A 19,028-nucleotide genomic window follows, 5' to 3' on the forward strand; every position below is an offset into this window, starting at 1 on the left:
GCTCCCGGCGGTGCGGCCTCGGGCAGTCGCATGCCGCCGCCAGACTCGAGAAGCAGCCTGCCTGGTAGAGGAGTGCAGCCCTGAGAGAGGGGCTGCCGCGTGGTTTCCACCGTGGTGCCGGGCAGCGGGGACGGGCTGGGTGCAGGAGCCGGCGCCTTAGGAGGGGAAACTCGGCTTCGTTAGTGCCGCTGCTCGGCGATGGCCTGTTTCTCAGCAGGGTTACTGGGGTGCTTGTACCTCTGGATAGGTGATTGGGTTAACGCAATGGCCAGGGTTAATCTGTCCTTCCCTGTCACAAGGCCCGTACGGTTACACAGCTGTCCTATCGGAATACAGTGTTAGCACCCGTTTCCGTTTCTTCAGCACTTGTGAAATGCGGAGATAGCTTCTAATTGTAAACCCAGCTTATTTACACATCCTGCTGTATATCTGGCGTACTGTACCCAAAATGTGGAGATAGCCTCTAATTGCAAGCCCAGCTTACCTACACATCCAGCTGTGTATTATATATCATGCTTGCTGTCACAAGAATCTGTCTAATGAGAAAGTATACCGGTTTAGACTGGGTTAGTAGTTGGCACAACACCCGAAGGAGCACAGAGCATGCGCCACCACCTAAGGTGAAAAGTTCATAAGGAGGAAGACTTCGGGCCTTCCTCCAAGAGGCCCCAGCCCGCAACCACCAGATAGCAGTGCGCAGGCATCAGTAGGAGAAGAAATACGGTAATGGCTTATTTTAATAACCCCACCCCACTCCTCGGTAACATGATGAATATGGATCACGTCTCTATGCATATGAATGAATTAATGTCATAAATACCCTCATGTCTGTCCCTGCGGTGTGCAAGCTAGGAGGAGCTATCCCCCTTGCACCCGGCGCCGCAGTGAACATACCTGCTTTATAACTCTTTGTGGGTTGTGAAGTTTGTTTCCGCGCGTCACTTGGAAAGCACTTAATAAACCCAAGAAGATGGGTTGTGGTGGGTACGGCACCATTTTGCAGGGAGGAGGGATGTGCGTTCAGGTGCCCTTCCCCTTCGCAGCGGCAGCTCCGCGTGCCCTGGCAGGGCTCTGGAAATGGGCAGGGCTGTGCTCAGGGCGGTTGGTCAGCTCTGCCCTGGAGTCTGGGAGCTCTGGCTCTGCCCAGGCAGCAACAGGAGAAAGCAGAAGCTGCAGAGCTATGGAGCTGGCAAGCTCAGGCTCCCTAGGAACTGACCAAGTAGGGTTTCAGAACAGTCAGAAGTTTGGCAAAGGCTACCTAAGGCAAAAAATTTGGGTTCAATGAATCAGTGGTTACCATTTGTTAAGGTTTCTTTGTGCATTTTCTAGTCGGCTCTAGTTGCAAAATCAATCACAAGGCTGGGCCCAGGTTCTTGAGCACTTCTAATTGACCATGTCACCATGATGTTGGGGTTACAGCCTTACTGCTTAGAATGTATTTATGTGTATAACATCTTTGATGGGAGTTAAGAAGCGGGAGTTAAGAAGCTCCTACTTACTGTCTTTCGACAGATATGGAAGCTCAGAGCAGTCGATGACTAAATCTACAAAATGACCTAAGGCCAGGCCACCCATTGAGAACCACAGCCTTGAATTTTGCATATGCGCTCCCTGTGCACTGCACGGTGGTACATAGAAGCCTAAAAATAATATCTACAGAAACCAAGATGATGAATGGGAAGGTGCCTAAACCAGCAAGTGAAGAACGCTGCTGGAGGTGTAACTTTAGCTTTTCCTTTTTTAGGAATGGAAGGGTTTAATTCTGGGTTGCAGGATTGTAGCATGTTTATCCCTAAATGGCGTTTACTACCATGAGTCGTTTCCTGAAGTTACAGGCTGCTTTCAGGTCTTTCTTACAAAACACAACTGGAAGAACTTCCTTCTACCTGGATTGCTCAGCAGAACACACAGTCGCTCAGATGTACAAGACAATGCTGTACAGTTCCTTTTTGTCTGCAGGAACATGAATCCAGATCCCCTTCCTGTCTAAGAAAGTGCCCCAATTGCCACCAGCCAGTTGCCCCAAAGACCTAGGTGCCAGCATGTCTACTGTTCTTGCTTCATGGAGAACCATCGCAGGCTTTATTTAGTAGCAAAGGCTTAGGCAGATTCATTGTCTATAAAGTATGGTCCTAACTTGCTTGTTCCAACAAACAGATAGTACACGTGACTGTGACAAGATACTCACAAAATGGTGTCATCATGGCTAATGAGAAGCTCACCTGGCTTCTCACTGCCCCATTTATGCAGTGGCCAAAACAATACCATATTACATTGCACGTGGCCTGGATGTCCACTTTCTACACCTACCGTAGAAGTATTTAATTACTCCCTGCTTAATAAACATATTGCCATTATTCCCTTTTGTCAGGCTTGGGATTTTTTTACCATCCACCTAATTTCATTATCCTCTTGTGTAAATAGTTCAGCTGTCACTCGCACCTTCCATGCGATCTACTTCGGTTCCTGCTTTAGCAGACCTTTTATCTGAGTAAACGCACTAATCGGTACCCTAGTCAGGCCTGCATTGGGTTTGGCAAAGAGGAGTTGCTGTCAAGCCTTCCTTTTAAAGCTGCTCAGCTCCTCGTGAAGCACTAAACATCAATTGGGTGAGGAGGCATGGGAAAGTAAGTACACGTGCCACACTGTCCAGGGGTCAGGCCATTCCCCGATCTTGAAAACTTAATTTTCAGGTTGTTCCATTAGCAGTCATACTCACAAAGACTACTTTCCTGCAGAGGGCCTGTGCCACCGCAGTAACCCCATCTCCCCTCTCTTATCCCCTACCACCTCTTCCCAGTACATCCAGTCCTTCTGTGACCTCTTTGACCCCAAATACCCTCAGCTCTCTCTATACCCCCAGCCAGAGGGCTGGTCAGCCTGTGTCTGGGGACTGGCCAGCGGAGCCCTACCCCCATGTATGGTGGTGGAGCTCACAGTACAGGCTTTTCCAATTTATTTCTCGCTGTACTATCCAGCTACTGATTTTTTGCTTATGAAATAATTATAAAATATCTTTGATATCTGTCAGATTCATTCTAAATTTGTCAGTTGGCTTAAATGTTTGTAGAGCAAATGCCTGAATTCTTTGCAGAGGCTGGCATATGCCTGCTGTCCTCAGGACAGCAGGCTCAAGTAGGTGACTGTGAGGTAGATGGATGGCCAGGATTGTACGGCAGAGCTGCAGCTGCCGTGTGGTGGCAGGAGGAGAAAGTTGCTCCCTGCACCGGTTCCTCCCAGCCTGCTCCAGCCGGGCAGCGAGCGCCGGACGAGCCTCCCGCTGGCTCCTCTCACTGTGCTGGGGAGCAGCAAGGGGACGAGCGGCTCTGATGCTGCCCTTGCTCTGGCTGCCCTAGGTAGTTCTTCTAACCAAGGAAATGAGATTTTACATTATTATTCTATTTTTATCCCTTTTTTTCCCCTCCAGGAAAAGCTATCATAACGGTCAACATGAACACAGGGTTAGCATATCATCAAAACGATACAACAGCAACATGCACCTGCAAAAACAGTGGTATACTGCTAGGCACTGCTGCTAAGAAGTTATCCATCAACATTACAGTAATTAGGTGTGATAACTGGCACACAATATGTATTTTGCTGATCTTTGCCTTATAAAAGCAAACATCTAGAATTTGGCCTCTGTTTTTATTATCAGCTAATAAACATTTTAAACATTTATTTGTTAGTAATCCTGTATTGTTGCTGCTGTTGTTATTACGAACAGTAGTCAATGCTATAAATTTTTGTTACATTTCATTTTAATCAGGACTGTAGAATAATTCTGTGGTTTTAGTTTGGCAGCTGACAAAAAAATAATTACACTAAATATGTTAATAATTACACTAAATATGTTAATTATGGTGCCTAGGACACTTATCTTGAGTTATTGTGGGAAACCGAGACACCTCCTCCTTTGCTTTATGAGCCAAGTGAAAACCGTTTTTCAGCCAAAATTGCTTTGTAAATTTAACTAAAATTAGCTAATGTTTTAAATTGACCAGCACCATGATTTCTAGAATTTTAGCTGCATATCTTCTCTCTCCTTTACTTCAAGTAACTATAGCCCCAATGATCTCATTCTGGTATTACTTCTCGTTTATTGTTTATAAAGAATAGCCCCGCCACATGGGAAGGGCAATTAAAAAATACTGTTATGGACCTGTTAGTGCTTATTCTTCAAATCCTAGTCTTTGGAATGCTTACCATTCATATATAACTGTCTCGTAAAATATACCTTTATACAAGAATAAAGACGTATAGTAACATGCAGAAGAAGATTTACACTTAAGTTAAAAACATGCAGGCTCTCGGAAGTGAAAACATGCACATTCATTATCCGTGCTTTGTCGTTGACGGGGGGAGGTTGTTTGTAGTCCTGCAGGTATTATAATACAGACTTGCAGCGTTCAGAACTACGACATTATTTCTAAAATAGACGGCAATGTGCACAGACATAAAAGCAAAGATATTCATGCCGATTTTGTGAGATGAAGCCATAAATCTTATTAAACACAGATTTTGTCTTTTGAATTGTACGCTGCAAAAACACATTGACGTTTCATGGAATAATTCTTTTTAAATTATCTGTTTAGTTGTTCCTGTTTGCTTTTCCTGTGCATTCATTTTAAAGCAAGTGTTTTAAATGACTCCTTACCTTGCAAGACAGAAACATGGCTTAGCACCAGCTCTCTCCTCTAAGGACCTCCACCTTAATACTTCTGCAGTGGTATTTCTGTTGTGGTTCCTCATATAAAATGCTAGAGGACAGCAGTGGGTTACTTTGTTCCTGTTTTTTTTAAAGAATGGGTTTGATAATTTACTCTAATTTTAGACTTTGACTATTTTTGGCAAGAGTCAGTTGGGCTAGATCAATTGAACCTTGTACCAGCAGCTTCATTCAACAGTCTTCATGAGCACAAATTCTCTGCTGGACTTTCATTTTTATCTAGAGAACCTCAAGCATTTTACTCATTTGTAAATAAAATTATGCACAGGTATGGAGTATTTGTAACATTTAAAGATGCACCAAGCATTAGTTATTGTTAGATTAAAGAAAAAAAAATCTTACAAATTTCTCTTCCTCCCATTCCTAGTGCCCTGTAGTCTTTTCTTCTGCAGAAGTTCAATGATGCCATAAAATTTGTTTGACATTGTGACAGAAAGTCATGCCAAGAGCAAGTATTTATCGTATCAAAAAATGTCTGAAAACATTTAATCTGCTTTAAAGTGAAACATGCTTTTTCTCTTAGTGAAATGAATCTTTTTGAAGTACAGATTTCAGCAAACTCATCAGTTTAACTGCAGTTCCCCTCTAGAGCTTAAGGCCAAAGGTTGTGTTACCAGAACGGCCTCATGCATCTTGCAGGTCACCAGATCCCATCTACATACTATTCACTAAGTCAACAGTAGGCCAGCCTCAGCGCGGCGAGCACAGCGGACGGGGGTGTCCTCGGGGAACTCAACTTTGTGTCCATAAACCGTATGATGTGTGGCCGATACCAGTCTCAAAAAGCCGCTAATTAACTTCATTCATTAAAACCATATACAGGTTTCTATTGTTTGTCGGTTTATGCTCTGTCATACCCCTGACAAGGCCAAGGTTTAACCTGAGAACTCATTGTCCGTCAGGGCGTGATCCACTTTTAACAAGAGAAATGAACGTACCACAGAGCCGTACCTGCAGTGGCAGGGAGCTGTCTGGGGGAGACATGCCCTTCCCTTTCACCTGTGGCTTCGAGCTGAGCTCCAGGCTGGTGAAATGCAGAAAATGACAACGTTCTTGCCAAGCCGATTCTTGCCTAAAATCTGATGCTTCCATGACCGCCGCCTAGCAGCAAGAGACAGCAGCCAGATCTTGAGGGGATTCTCTGCCCTGCACCAACTGCACCAAATCCGTGGTGATTCATAGGAAGGTCAAAACCACAATCAACGCTCACAAAGCCTGGTGATGCAGCCGTCCGCAAGGAAGAAATAAAGTCCTCCTGCTCTCTGCAGGCAAACAGCCGAAGCCACGCTTGATTGTACTTACAGCGTCTTACACACTGCTATCTTCAGAGCTTATTTTGTAGCTTTATCTCAAGGTAGTTCAGATGACTTTGTTTTCTTTACTGCTTGCTATCCCCTTTATAAGCTTTTTAATAAATTTTATGGACAAAGATTGTATCATCCTTTGATTGCTAAAATGAAATCAGTTTGGCGTGGACTCTGAGCAAAAGTTTTCTGGGCCAGTAATCTGAAAATGTTTAATTTGACTATATGGTCTTTTACGTCTTCCCTTATTAGAGGAAGTTTCTGTTCTGCCAGCAGCTCAGTAGAACATAGATGTCTCCTAGTTTGATCCAAATACAGATATTTCTCCTTTTTCCATGTTATACTTCAGCATGTTAGCAGGAGTGTCACCTCTACATAGGCTAAGTTTTTCTTGGTGCTTGGACGATTCTAAAATGCTGGCTTACGTCTAATTCTGTTGGCCAGTGGGAGTTCATAGGTTTCTCCCTTTCTAACTTATTACCAGATCATTTTGAATTGTATTTTATAGCTTGCCATCTACCTTTTTGCCTTTTTTGTCTGTTTTGTGTTTTCTACATTTTCTTTTAACCAGGATGGCTTCTCAGCCGCTATAAAGTTTTGTATGTTTGTGGAATGATGGCTTTTTCGGCATTCACTGGGAAATCTTCAGAGAGTTCCAACATTTTGTTAGAACTGCCATTAACACTTTAATGTCATTTCATAATTAATTATTGCAACAATCACGTTAAGGAATTACTTTCACTGTGACTGACTCTTTGTAATAGTTACGAAGTGAGAGTTCTGATAAGGCCCATGTTCCTCTGATGCGATGTAAATTCCTCTTGCCTGTCCATCACAGGTGACATTCGGGAAAGGAATTGGTCATTCGTTCTGGGTTGTGACAAAAAATGTTTCATGGTGGGAATCAGTGTCCTCTGTATACCCCGCCAACAACATTTTTTATGTATGATGTGTGTTAGCCTCGGGAAAGAACAAACTAGTTCTAGTCACAAGTCAACTGATATTTTTATGTCTGCCCTATTCTGAAGTTACACCTGTTTTACAAATGTCTAGGAAGTTGCCTACAAGTTGTCTAGGAAGGTGAATTGGTTACTAAAAATCTCACAAGTTTTTCATAAATTCAGTTGTAAAATAGATGTTGAAGCTTAAAGATATAACTCAATAAATATAACCACGGGTATATGTGTATATTGAACATGATCCTGACGTTGCTTCTTGATGTGGTTAAGATTTAGTACCACAGCACGTCCTCACTGTGTTAAACTTCAGAGCATGCTTGAGCACTTATTCAGCCAGGTTCTTATACCCAATCCACAGTATTACAGAAAGTTCTTCAGCAAAGTTATCTGTGTAAATGGTAGTAGGACGGGCCATTTTTTAGCAATGTCTGATTTTATTGTAGTTTGAATAAAAGTTTAGGTAACGCTTTCAAAGATGCTTCGGACAAAACCACATAACTCTATAGAACTAATTAAAGACAACTTCGTATCTTAGCTCCTCTTATCAACTTCATGTTGAATATTTTGTGTTTATGTTTTATCCTGGCTAATTCACTTCCTATAGCATTAAATGTAAAACTTTTTTTGGCATATTTACTCAAAGTGTTTGAAATTATGTAGAAGAATATAAAAAATATGTTTCAAAAACGAGCATAACCTGATTTTCACTTTTGGGTAGATAATAGTTTATTTTCAGTGCAATGGGAGATCACATTTTTCTGACAGAACTCTAAATTCGTAACAGCTACACTTCTTACAGTAATTTTTAAAAGGCCTTACACTTCAGTTGCAATTATCATAACCGGATTTCAAACTTATTTTATGATCGAAAGTCTCTTCAGTAGAGCAAGGAACAGTAATATATTTCTCCTAAACAGTGTTCTAGCTCCTCCAGCTTAACTGGAATCCTGATGGTAAAGTCACATATTCAGCATGAAATTTTATATAGACTTGATGAGATGTAGCAGTAAATGGAGAGATGTTTGTATCCTAAAAGTAAAGACAAGAGAAATGAAAAATAGAACACCAAGATCCTTTGGAAAAGCTAGTCAGAGAGTTAAAACTGAGGCACAAATCGGATCAGAGTTTGGAAGGGACCTCAGGTCTGTGCTAGATACTGCTTTTGCGTTTCTACCTCAGGGTACTACAAATGTTTAAATCACAGATACAACTAAATACAGAGCAAAATAGCTTGATGATGCCTCCCACTAGATGTCACTGTACGGTCTGCATTGGAAGGCTTCTAAGGTGCCACACACACCTTATGCCTTCACTTCCACTCATCTGTATGGAATTCATGCCAGAACTGGGGAAACAATCCTAAATACGAAACAGTAAAGATATACATTTTAACCACTTACAGGGTTACAGACAGTAGGGAATACATACCATCCCACAGTATGGCCCGGCTGGGGGATAGCTGGCATCTGGCCCGTTGTAAAGGATCAGATAGTTGCTACTGCAATCCCCTGGGTCATCGATGCTGATGAAATCAAAGTTCACTGTGACAATTCGTCCCTTGGGCACGGTAATGGCCCACTCACAGTCAGTGTTGTTGTGGTAAGTTGCAGGGTAGCTGGGACTAGCAAATGAGCCAGTGCTGCCGTATAATGTTCCTCCGCATCCTGGAAACGGACACTGTTAATTAGCTTAGAAGGCTTAGTTTCACAAGATAACTACATGATGTAGTACATGAGTACAGTAGTAGTAGTAGCACTGAAAAACAGAGAGACTCTGGGAGCTGGAACAATGAATGTGGGTAAAAGCATAATTCCAATAAGAGACAAAACTGAGGCTCTAGCTTCAGCAGCCTGAGAAGAATATGCAATGGGCATGAGACCATCACTGGACATTAAAAATCAAAACCCCAAAATCTCTTTGAAACAGGAACCAAAGTCTTAAGTCCGTGCCTTGGTCAGTTCAGTTCCCAACTACTCAACTAGAGACAAATTCTCTTTGGCTGTTCTTTGGAATGAAAAGCAGTGAATGCTCATCTGATAGAAAAATACAGAGAACAACTCGGAGAAAATAGTCATAGTAAGTAAACTAAAGGCCATTTATACCAAAATTCAGTCTCCAACAGTGGGCAGAAGCAGATGCCCTGGGAGAAATGCCAGTTTATAGAGTAAGAGTAAGCATGTGCAGATCACGCCCCAGATTACTCCACAGTCTCCAAGAATTTTCAGCTCACAGCTCAAAGATGGCATCTTTGTATTTAATAGGCTTTATCAGATGTCTTTCATGAACTTATTCAGGTAGCCCTCAAATCCATGTAAATTTGTAGCATCCTATGGGAAGGAGCTCCACAGCTTAACTGCATACTGTGTGAAGAACTGTTTGGTTTGGTTTGGTTTGAACCTACCACCTCCTGGCTTTGTCTGATGGCCTCTAGTTCTTCCATGGGAAAAGTCAATGAACAGTTGATCACTGTTTATCATCCGATATCACTGAATTTCATAGACCTCAGTAGTTCCTTAACCAGATTAAAAAGTCTCAGCATACCTCATACAGAAGCCATTTTTTATGTTGAGCCCTTAGTTATACCGGATTCTTTGTAAGAGGAGGAGACCAGAACTGTGCACATCATTCAATTTGTATGTGAACTATGGATTTATACAGTGGCTGGCTGTTTGTTCTCTCTTCCTTTCCCAACGATTCCTAGCATTGTGGAAGCCTACTTGACTATTAGTGAGCAGTGAGCTCTTGTTTTCATGGGACTATTTTACCCCCAAGATCTTGTTGCTGAGTAGTAAGTCAACTCAGAGCCCATATTTTTGTAAGCAAAGTTAGGATTGTCTTTTTTTGCCCACGTTCTTCATCAACACTTTCCTACACTGAACTTTATCTGCCTTTTCATAACCAAGCCACTGAATACTGTAAGGTTATTCTGCAGTGCTTTTCAGCTGGCCATGAGCTTTCCTACTTCCAGTAACTTATTGTCATGAACAAACTATTACCCAGCTATTCAGTGCCATTTCATAAGCCATTTATGAATGTGTCTATGATATAGTCACTACACAGCATTATAGTTGGTTATTTTCTTGGGGCAAATTTCAGTCCTCTTCAGGCTTAGCAGTGCCTAGATCCTAGGGCATATCACAACTGGACTATTAACGGAGTAGGCTGAGTCACCACCACCACCACCACTCGGTGGGTCCAAAGATAGATGTTCCTGATATGTTCTGACGTCTCAGTGAAAGAGCTAGATCTTCATCTTAAGTGGACTATATCCTCTGAGGTTGCTAAAGTCAACATAGAGAGAGGGAATTGCTTCCGTCACATAAAATGGATCTCACCCCACTGGTCTTCAGGAACAACTACCTCTTCTCCAGTGACTGAATAGGGTGGACTATGGGTGCTTGGGAAGGTCTTAAGTGTTGATGAGGCAGGGCCCAAACTGAGCAGGCTGTATTTTCCCTCTGTACAATTGCTAAGTGGAGTTACTTTGTAATTACAGCCTTACCACTTGATGATGAAGTCCAAGTAATTTCATATCCATCATGAGCCCCTGAAAAATCACTCTTGAAACGAAGGTAGACAACATGATTTTGGGGGAAGATGGGACTGGGCACAGTATTTCCACAGAACCTGCCAAGTAGTGGTGATTGCACATCACTCCCATTTCTGACCTTCAAGGGACACAAAAAACCATTGTCAACATTAAATCCCTATGCCAGTTATACACCAGTACAATTACGCAGTGATACAAGCACAGCACAAATTATGTAGTGACTTGCATGCATACCATAATTGTCATTTTAATACTGTTATTTTTCCTACTATATATTCCTCTATAGAAGGAAAAAGAGACCATTAACTAGTCTGTCTAAGTTCTGTAAGTAATTGCACAGAACAAGTATCACCAGAAACAGGTAGCTAAGTTTTATTCTGTGGTACATCTCCTGATTGAAAAAATTACTCAATGTAATTGAGTAGCTAAGTAGCTAAGATGTGCTTTTGCAATTCAAGCCCATGTTTTACTTTTCACAAGAAATGTTAATATTCCAGGTGAAAAGATTAATTCTTTACCCTGCAGACCACTCTTTTCCCTGGTCACATTAAGACACAGATCATATTACATAGCTCAGATTTAATCTGATTTTTTTTCTGAGCTCAAATAATGCTGGTGGTTAGATCCATTTCTTGAGACAGTAAAGAGGATATGAAAGGAAAACTAAATAATGATTCTGCCACAGACATCTGATTTTTGTCATCTGACCAGTGAATAGAGAAACCTTCAACAACTGTGAAAGGACAGAGTGAGGATTGTCTAGGAGGATATGCTTTTTATTGACACAAAGTACCTCTGCAAGTAGCCTACACTTGTCACTAGAGCTCTTTTTTTTTTAAAAGAAAAAATGCTTTTTTAGAAAAAAACATTCTTTTTAAGAAAAATATCAAGCAGATGGAATCTACTGCTGGAACGAAAGCACTCAGATTTATGGCTTTCTGTTCATGCACAGATGCTGATATCGGATGAAAACTATCCCGGCTTGCCCTGTTAACTGGGTAACATCAACAAGAGCTAGGTAAAGATGAGTTAGCTGATAATGAAACTATTTATTCATTGGTTTTGGACTTACTATAGTGTGTATTGTTCAATCTCTAACATCTGAGTACCTTTCACCATAAAACTGTAGCAACAAATTAGTTGCTAATGTCAGTTCAGCTCAGACTTGATCCAAACTTATTAATATCCTTTAAATTCAGCAGATTTTGACACGGGCCCACAAAATATGTATACTTGCTTGATACCTCTAGGAAATCATGTGAACACTGGATGCTGTCTTCCAAACTGAAAGCATGGAAAAAGAGAGAAATTGTGTGATTCCGGGGAGCTTGTAGAATGATAGAACAGTCCATATTATTGGGGTGACGACCAGGCCAGCCAGGGCTCTTCAGGTAACCAAATGGCTGGTTATACTCTCTGCTGCAACCTTAAGACAGAAAACGAGAAACATGTAAGCATTTCAGATCTCCGTATTGCTTTTCACTGTATGGAATAAACAAAGAGAAAGGTAGGTAGATTTTTTAGACATTTCTTCAAGCTTACCTGTAGCTTGATAGGTAAATCTGACTCCATTATTAACCATATATTCATCTGATTTGAAAGTCACGATGGCAGTGCGATCGTAAGAATAAAATTCAGGGACTGGAAAAGTTTCAGTCCCACAGAATCTATGGACTGATCCTTGGCTGTGCTGGAATTCAATACATGTCACAAGTTACTTAATGATATAATTCAGTTTGCTACTTACTGAACTTGAGATGAATAAATCTCTCAACACTTTCTATACCAGCTATGCAATCGCATTTTAAAGTTCTCATGGAAATCACTTAATAATGTCTCAACATTTTGTGTTCAATTATTATGAAAAACAAATCAAATGTAACAGGTATTTTCATGCTAAAATAAGAAACAATGAAAGAAGGTTTAGAATAATATAATACAAAGGACATAAACAGGGTTTTTTTCTGGTGCTTTTTACAAACACTCTTCTTGGCATGAATAGTCATTTTTATTGTGGTTCTTGGATGGGAGGAAGTACAATTAGTTTATGAAAACTTGCTGTTGGGCAGTTATTTTCTGGGTGTTAAATTTGGCAGCTCTGTTACTTGATGCAACTGTGAAAAATTGTGTAACACTTACCAGGTCTAATTCAACGTGTGTATAGTGTGTTTCCATGTAGCCTGCGTACCAGTTAACACACCTTAAGTGGGGCACAGTGCGTAATGCTTCGGATATACCCCTCACACAGAATCATCAATAAATCTATTACCAAATGGTGGGTTTCTCTCTCTTTACAAAGAGCAAAGGGAGCTGAATGTGAATGGGGAACAGTATCAACTGTGAATTTCTTACTGTTGGTGAGTCCTGGAGCTCTAGGTAGTTCTGAGAGCAATCCTGGCTGGAATGGAGGTGGAAGGCCTCTACCACCACCCTGACTTGCTGCTGCGGAGGGGCATCAATGACCCAAGTACAGAGAGTAAATGGTGGATATTCATTTGGGAAGTTAGGAGACGTTGCAGTCAGGGATGTAGAAGTTGCATTATATATTCCTCCACATAGTCCTGTGTAAAACAGTAATAAATGCATCATAGACTGAAAACTTTTCCAACTGGGGAAAAATATTTATTGAGCAAAACTACACTGGACAATATACTTTTGTATTTACTTGTGACTCTCTAGAAGAAAAAAGAATTAAGTAAAACACATGCTTATGCTGTGTCAATGTATGTCATAAAACTCAAATACATGTTTGTTCCCTATAATATCAGCGTATTTGTTAACAGTCTGTGAGTGTTCCTGTTTCACACTCCAGACTGACAGCCACCCTGCAACCAGTCAAGACCAAAAAGAATTGCACTGGGGTCTAGCAGTGCTGCTTTTAGCTTGCTTATAGATGCTGTCTTTGCCCCTTCCTAAGCCCTGTATCTAAAACAAATTTTGATGATTTATTATTTAAATATGTATTTCCACAGAAAAGTCACAACAATATATATGCTTACATATATATGTATACTTACGATCCACTGTGGCGTAGGTAGCATTGAAACCCTCCTTTTCCACAGAATTGTCTGTGATAAATTTCACAGTCAAGGAATTACGGGTAGAAAGAAAAGGAGCTGGCACTGTAGATCCACAGTATGTGCCAACTAAATTGGCATTTTCGTTATCCCCATCATAAAGCTGAAAGAAGAAATGTATATAAGCCACTAATAGGTTAGGCACAACAAACAAATAAATAGAAATAAAATTCTCTGACCCCTCCTGACATTACAGTTTCTTTTACTTGAAAGCACAGTAGGTGCTCTTGTGCTTTAACAGGATGTTCTTGATGACTATAATTATTCACTGCCGTATTAACTAATTGTGTTGGACAGTGCAAATCTCATTATGGAACATTCTGGTCCCATCTCAGCAAATCTATAAAAAATTTATTCTATTTTAATTTGGCATTCTGACTTCTTTTTTATATGTAATCTCAAAGCACTTTTCAATGAGAAAGGTAGATTTTATTCACCAAAATGTAGAGTTCATTCCTAGTTTCATTGAGCATTTCTAGTGCTCAACAGGATCTATAACACTCCTTGGTGGATCTTGTTTAGCAGCATTCTGCTATCCTACATCATCTCCAAGAAAATAGCTTTCACAGGTGAGCATTGAGCATCAAGACTTACGTATTCAAAATTTTATAAATTAAAGTCCTTTCAAGCAACTGTGTATGATAATGAATCTGCAAGTTTACTTTCGACGTGCTTGAGTTTTGTTTTGTTTCTGTTCTGTGAAATAAATATTCATTTCTATAGGCAGTCTAAGACGAGAAGTGTGACCCCATAACAATGTTAAAACTCTTACTGGTTTCCAAAAAGACAGGATGTCATCTGGGGTAGTAATCTAACCCAGCGAAAAAATTGTAATTATATTAAGCAATTTAATTTCTTCATAAGACCATTTTCTATTAATTAAGTTTTAGCCTCATGGAGAGGATAATGCATTCTATCTCACTGATACATTCTTGTTAAAATACGTAGCTATCTTACTTGGACATAATCGTATCGGCAAGCCTGAACAGACTGTGCTTCAAGCGTGAATGAAGTGAAGGTGAGGTTGATCAGTTTGTTCACAGGTGCAGTTATGATCCATACACAGTCCAGATTTTTCTCATATCTTCTGGTCACATTGGAGACTGGAGAGCCAAAGCTATAAGCTGAATTTGTCAAGTAACCACCACAGCCATTCTGAGGTCCTGTTGAAGAAGCAGAAGCCTTTTAAAAGCAATTCCTGGCGTTTATTTAATCTTCAGATCTTTAATGTCAAGCCAGCAGCTTTTTCTGTGCTACAGAATTTTACTGTCCTGTCTCACAAGAACTATCTGAATGATTAAAAGGCTTTCAACACAAACAGCGTTAGATACGAATCACCATTAGAGTTGGCAGAGTGAATTAAGAAAGGCTCATGCCTTCTGTTGAATATAAAATCAGTACCCACTTTGAAAATGTAGCAACAGATTTTTTAAAAGGGACTGTAAGAAGACAGAGGACAGACATTAAATAGAAGAACAGTGGTTAGAAGGCCTTTCAATGTAATTCTTACCTCCTAGTAAGAGTACTTGGACAGTAGGGGGCACTGGGTCGTTGACTTTGAAAAACTAGCTAAAAATTAAGTTGCTTATTTTGGCAATACGACCTCGTTCTGGGGGGATTGAATTTGGCAGCCTGACACTGGGACCCAGACTCATATCCAGGAATCTAGCTAAAAGGGCCTTACTTCTGGAAGCGTTCTGCATGGTGGGAACTTACAACCCCTCTGAAAAGCAGGCTGCTTTTCATTTGGATTCCACGTACAGAGCTAAGTCCCTTACTGTAGTTACTCGCTGTGGAAATTTGAACCCTATAATGTTTTCAGTCACATTGAAAAAAATCACTTTTGGAGAAAAGCAGTTATTAGACGATCAGAACCCTTTTATTGTGTCTAATTACAAACAAGCAAAAAATACAGAATATCTGAAGGGATTTTTTTTGTTACTTCTCTTTTTTTTTATAGTTTGATTTCCAGAGGTTGGACTGGGCTAGCAAATCTGACCAATTTATTTACTTTATGCTTCCTTCCCCAGTCTCTGTGGGGTTTCCTGGCCACTTGTTTAATTCAGGAATTCAAATAAAGTATGGTTCATACTCTTGCTTTTGAGTCTGAGAGGGTTTTTGTAAACTGCACAGAGCAAAGCAGTAACTCTGAGCAGCCTGCTGTCTCCCACAGCAAATACTTTTAGGAGAATTAGATAATAAAAGAAGCTACAGCTGTGGCTAAGCAACATGAGCGGAGTTTCAGAATTTCATCTGCGTGTGTAAAATATGCCCGTCTGGCTGACATGCAGTAACTTAACCTTGACACACTGATATATTTCCAGTTATATAAAACTGCGCTCTACTTGAGCTACAGTATTGCGAAAGATCAGTCTGGTGAAAAATCAGCATCCAAGTATCAGGATTGCGTCAGTGACCCGGGGTTGGAGACAGCCCCGTCTTGCAGGACTGTAATGGTTAAACCAGAGTGACTAAGGCTAAATGTCATCCTGCTCTACTAACCCAAGCCGGAAAAACCCCACCCTGAAAAGAAGTTTGCTTAAAACCAAAGTCTTAATAACATGAGATTTAAGCTTTTGCTATAGCTAAAAGTGAACAGAAGAAACTTATTACAAAGTGAAAAAGTCAGGAATTAATAGACTCTAGTCCAGTTTTGTGGGCTGTTAATGAAGTCAGAAACTTGGAAAACTGTTAGCATTCATTCCAATGCCACTGCAGAAGCCGAGAACAACAGTAGGGGAAATGCGAGCAATAAATCACGTTCTTACAAATAATCTAGGAAGGAGGAAAATGTCAGACAGGAGGGTGCCTGGGCCCTAAGAGGGCAGTTTTGCTATATCTTTCTCTGGGTTCACCCTTCTGCATGATTTATTCAGTCCCCCTGAAACAACTCATTGGAGCCACTTCCTGATCAGCATTTCAGACACCATCTACTAAACATAACATTAAGCATAATCATTAGGCATAGATCACAGTCTGAGCATCCAGCCCTGCAATATTGAGTCTGTAGTGATACACGGGTCAGAGACCTTACAAAGCTCCCCTTCACCCTTTTCAGGGTTAGAGTTGCAGAGATGCCAGTCAGACGATTGCAACTGGAATCAGGGAATTGCCACTGAGCCATGCAACAGGAAAGCTCTCAGTGCTGTTGGATTGTCCTTTTTTTTTGATATCAAATGCACCTTTGGAATGGTGCATTTCACTGCTAGCTGTGCAGCTGTAGACAGCTCAGATGACAAAAGAGACAGATGTGGGTAAGCTGTGTGTGTGTACAGCACATAAGATGGACCCGACAGAGAAACAGGTGAAATCCTCATTATCAGAAAATTAATTCTAGCTAGCGTACCCAGTAGTAGCATCTAAGGGGAGATAAATAACTGAGAGTATGATTTACAGTTAGTAAAGATGAGGTTTCATCATTAGCTTTCACAATGCTTAGCCTGCTCAGCCGTGGTTGAGTCAAATGCTTACAGGACAGTACGTTATAAATAATGGCTAGACTGGAAGCCAACTAGATATCAAGTAGCCCTGCATCAAGCCAAATAAAGAGCAGCCCTTGTTGAAAAATCTATCTATCTTGGTGTTTTTCAGTACTAATCAATGTTAAATCTGATTGAAGCCACTAAAAGTTACAGAATAGTGCAGCTGTGTAGATCTAGGAAACACCCACAGGTAAATGAAGAACCAACCGCTTAACAGGAGGGAACTCACTCTAAGAGAAACACTATTGCACTGCATTTTAGGCAGGACACAACTCATAATTTTAAAAATCAGCACCACTTCTGAATAGAAGGCCAAATAGTAGCCATCCAGCCTGCTAGTGATCGCTGACGGAATGATATTTATCGTTGGCTAACACAGCCAGGAAAATTTTAGCTAAAATTTAGGCAAAATGTGGGACTAAGAAGTCTGTTAATTTGTAGAATAGCCTCCTAGATAGTAAAAGCTAAACTTGATAAAAATAAGGAGAAATGTACCTTATAGAACAATTTGTGTGGGGGCAGATGGATTGACTACATGGTTTACTGTGTTGTTTCAGTCTCCAGTTTCTTATTTAAAATAAAAATCATAAGATCATCATAAATCAGATTGCAATCTTGTCCTCCTCATAAACAGCTTGCCAGAGAACACAAACTATGAGAAGAACTAGGGCACACACTGTCATCACTAATTGCTTTTGGTGGGAAGCATTAATGAAACTAAAAGGCTGAAAGACCATTCAGAAAAGAAGGAACTGAAGGTTCCCTATGGCAAATAAAAATAATTACAGCAGAGAGCAAGCACATGTTTCTCTGTTAAGAGTTACATCCTCTAGATATGGACCGAAGATGAAGATGAATCTTTGAAGGTGCCTGCCTTCGAAGCACAGCCATTTGCTCAGTGGCCAGCTGAGGTTAAACCACGACAACTGTTTAGTCACCTACAAAGTTATGTTTAATCACTGTTTCTGAAAATTATTTTCAACCTCATTTTTTCAGATCAGTCAGAAATTTCTTATTTAAAAGTCTACCTCTTTTCTTGTCTGTTCAGTTTGAGTATGCAAACCAGTTCTATTTATTTTGCTTTGGGAGAAGAAATGTTACAGACATTAAATAATTGACATTTCTGAGAGGCATTTGTAGACTATCCCTTAGCTCAACAGTTGTATTCTTTTCAGAGATATTGAAGAGATGTATTTCAACACTGCAAGTGCTTTCTAAATTTAGTCAGATTTCACGCTTATGCATATTTTTATATTTGAGCCCCCAAATACATTTAGAAACAGTCTAGGAATTGTGACTTATGAACATATATTCTGAGCTTGTATGGATGTTCTTATTTTCATAGACTATAATAAGATCAAGAAAAAATATTATTAGCCACAATTTATTCATTATTTTAATAGATTAAGCTAATCATAGTTAAGCCATGACAATGTAATGAATCCGAAATGTGTAATATTAATATGTTATATATTTGGTAAAAAATTGTGTGAACCAAAAGCACAAAGAAATTTTTGCAAGAAGACTTGTGAGTTTCAAGCAATTTGCTTCTCAGCTAGACCTTCTGCAGCACCAGGCTCTAAGACCAGGTTGGATATCTTGAGATACATCACTGGAAACCGGTCCTAATGGGCTGTGAAATCTCTGCCAGGCACTGCTGCTTTTCCAAAGGCATGAGAAAACACAACAGCATTCACATGCCACAGTCAAGGACATGTTCTTCTAAGATATTTTTGTTGGAGGGAGAAAAATTTGCAGGAAACCTGAGATTCAGCTGTGCTGAGTCCTTTCCCACTTAACAGGCCATAACTGCTGTGGTCAGTACAGGTGCCTGGTGCCACCTACGGCAGGTGCTAACATTATTTACCACCAGCAGTGCAAGGAATTACTGCTGGTGGTGTAAGGATTTAGAAATGAGTCACAAAAG

General features: G+C 40.4%; 1 protein-coding gene across 1 annotated transcript in view; it reads right to left on the reverse strand.

Moving 5' to 3' along the window:
• Window positions 1-7,715: 7,715 nt before the first annotated feature.
• CUBN (cubilin (intrinsic factor-cobalamin receptor)) overlaps window positions 7,716-19,028 on the reverse strand; it is a 149,291-nt gene continuing 137,978 nt past the window's right edge. Inside the window, 8 exon segments of the mRNA XM_009330547.1 lie at window positions 7,716-8,021; window positions 8,421-8,656; window positions 10,495-10,660; window positions 11,787-11,968; window positions 12,085-12,232; window positions 12,895-13,103; window positions 13,560-13,722; window positions 14,577-14,782. Coding sequence (XP_009328822.1) covers window positions 7,914-8,021; window positions 8,421-8,656; window positions 10,495-10,660; window positions 11,787-11,968; window positions 12,085-12,232; window positions 12,895-13,103; window positions 13,560-13,722; window positions 14,577-14,782 — 1,418 coding nt within the window. The 3' untranslated portion in view covers window positions 7,716-7,913.

Source organism: Pygoscelis adeliae, unplaced genomic scaffold (genome assembly GCF_000699105.1).
Source record: "Pygoscelis adeliae isolate BGI_AS28 unplaced genomic scaffold, ASM69910v1 Scaffold27, whole genome shotgun sequence".
In the NCBI taxonomy this organism is placed as follows: domain Eukaryota; kingdom Metazoa; phylum Chordata; class Aves; order Sphenisciformes; family Spheniscidae; genus Pygoscelis; species Pygoscelis adeliae.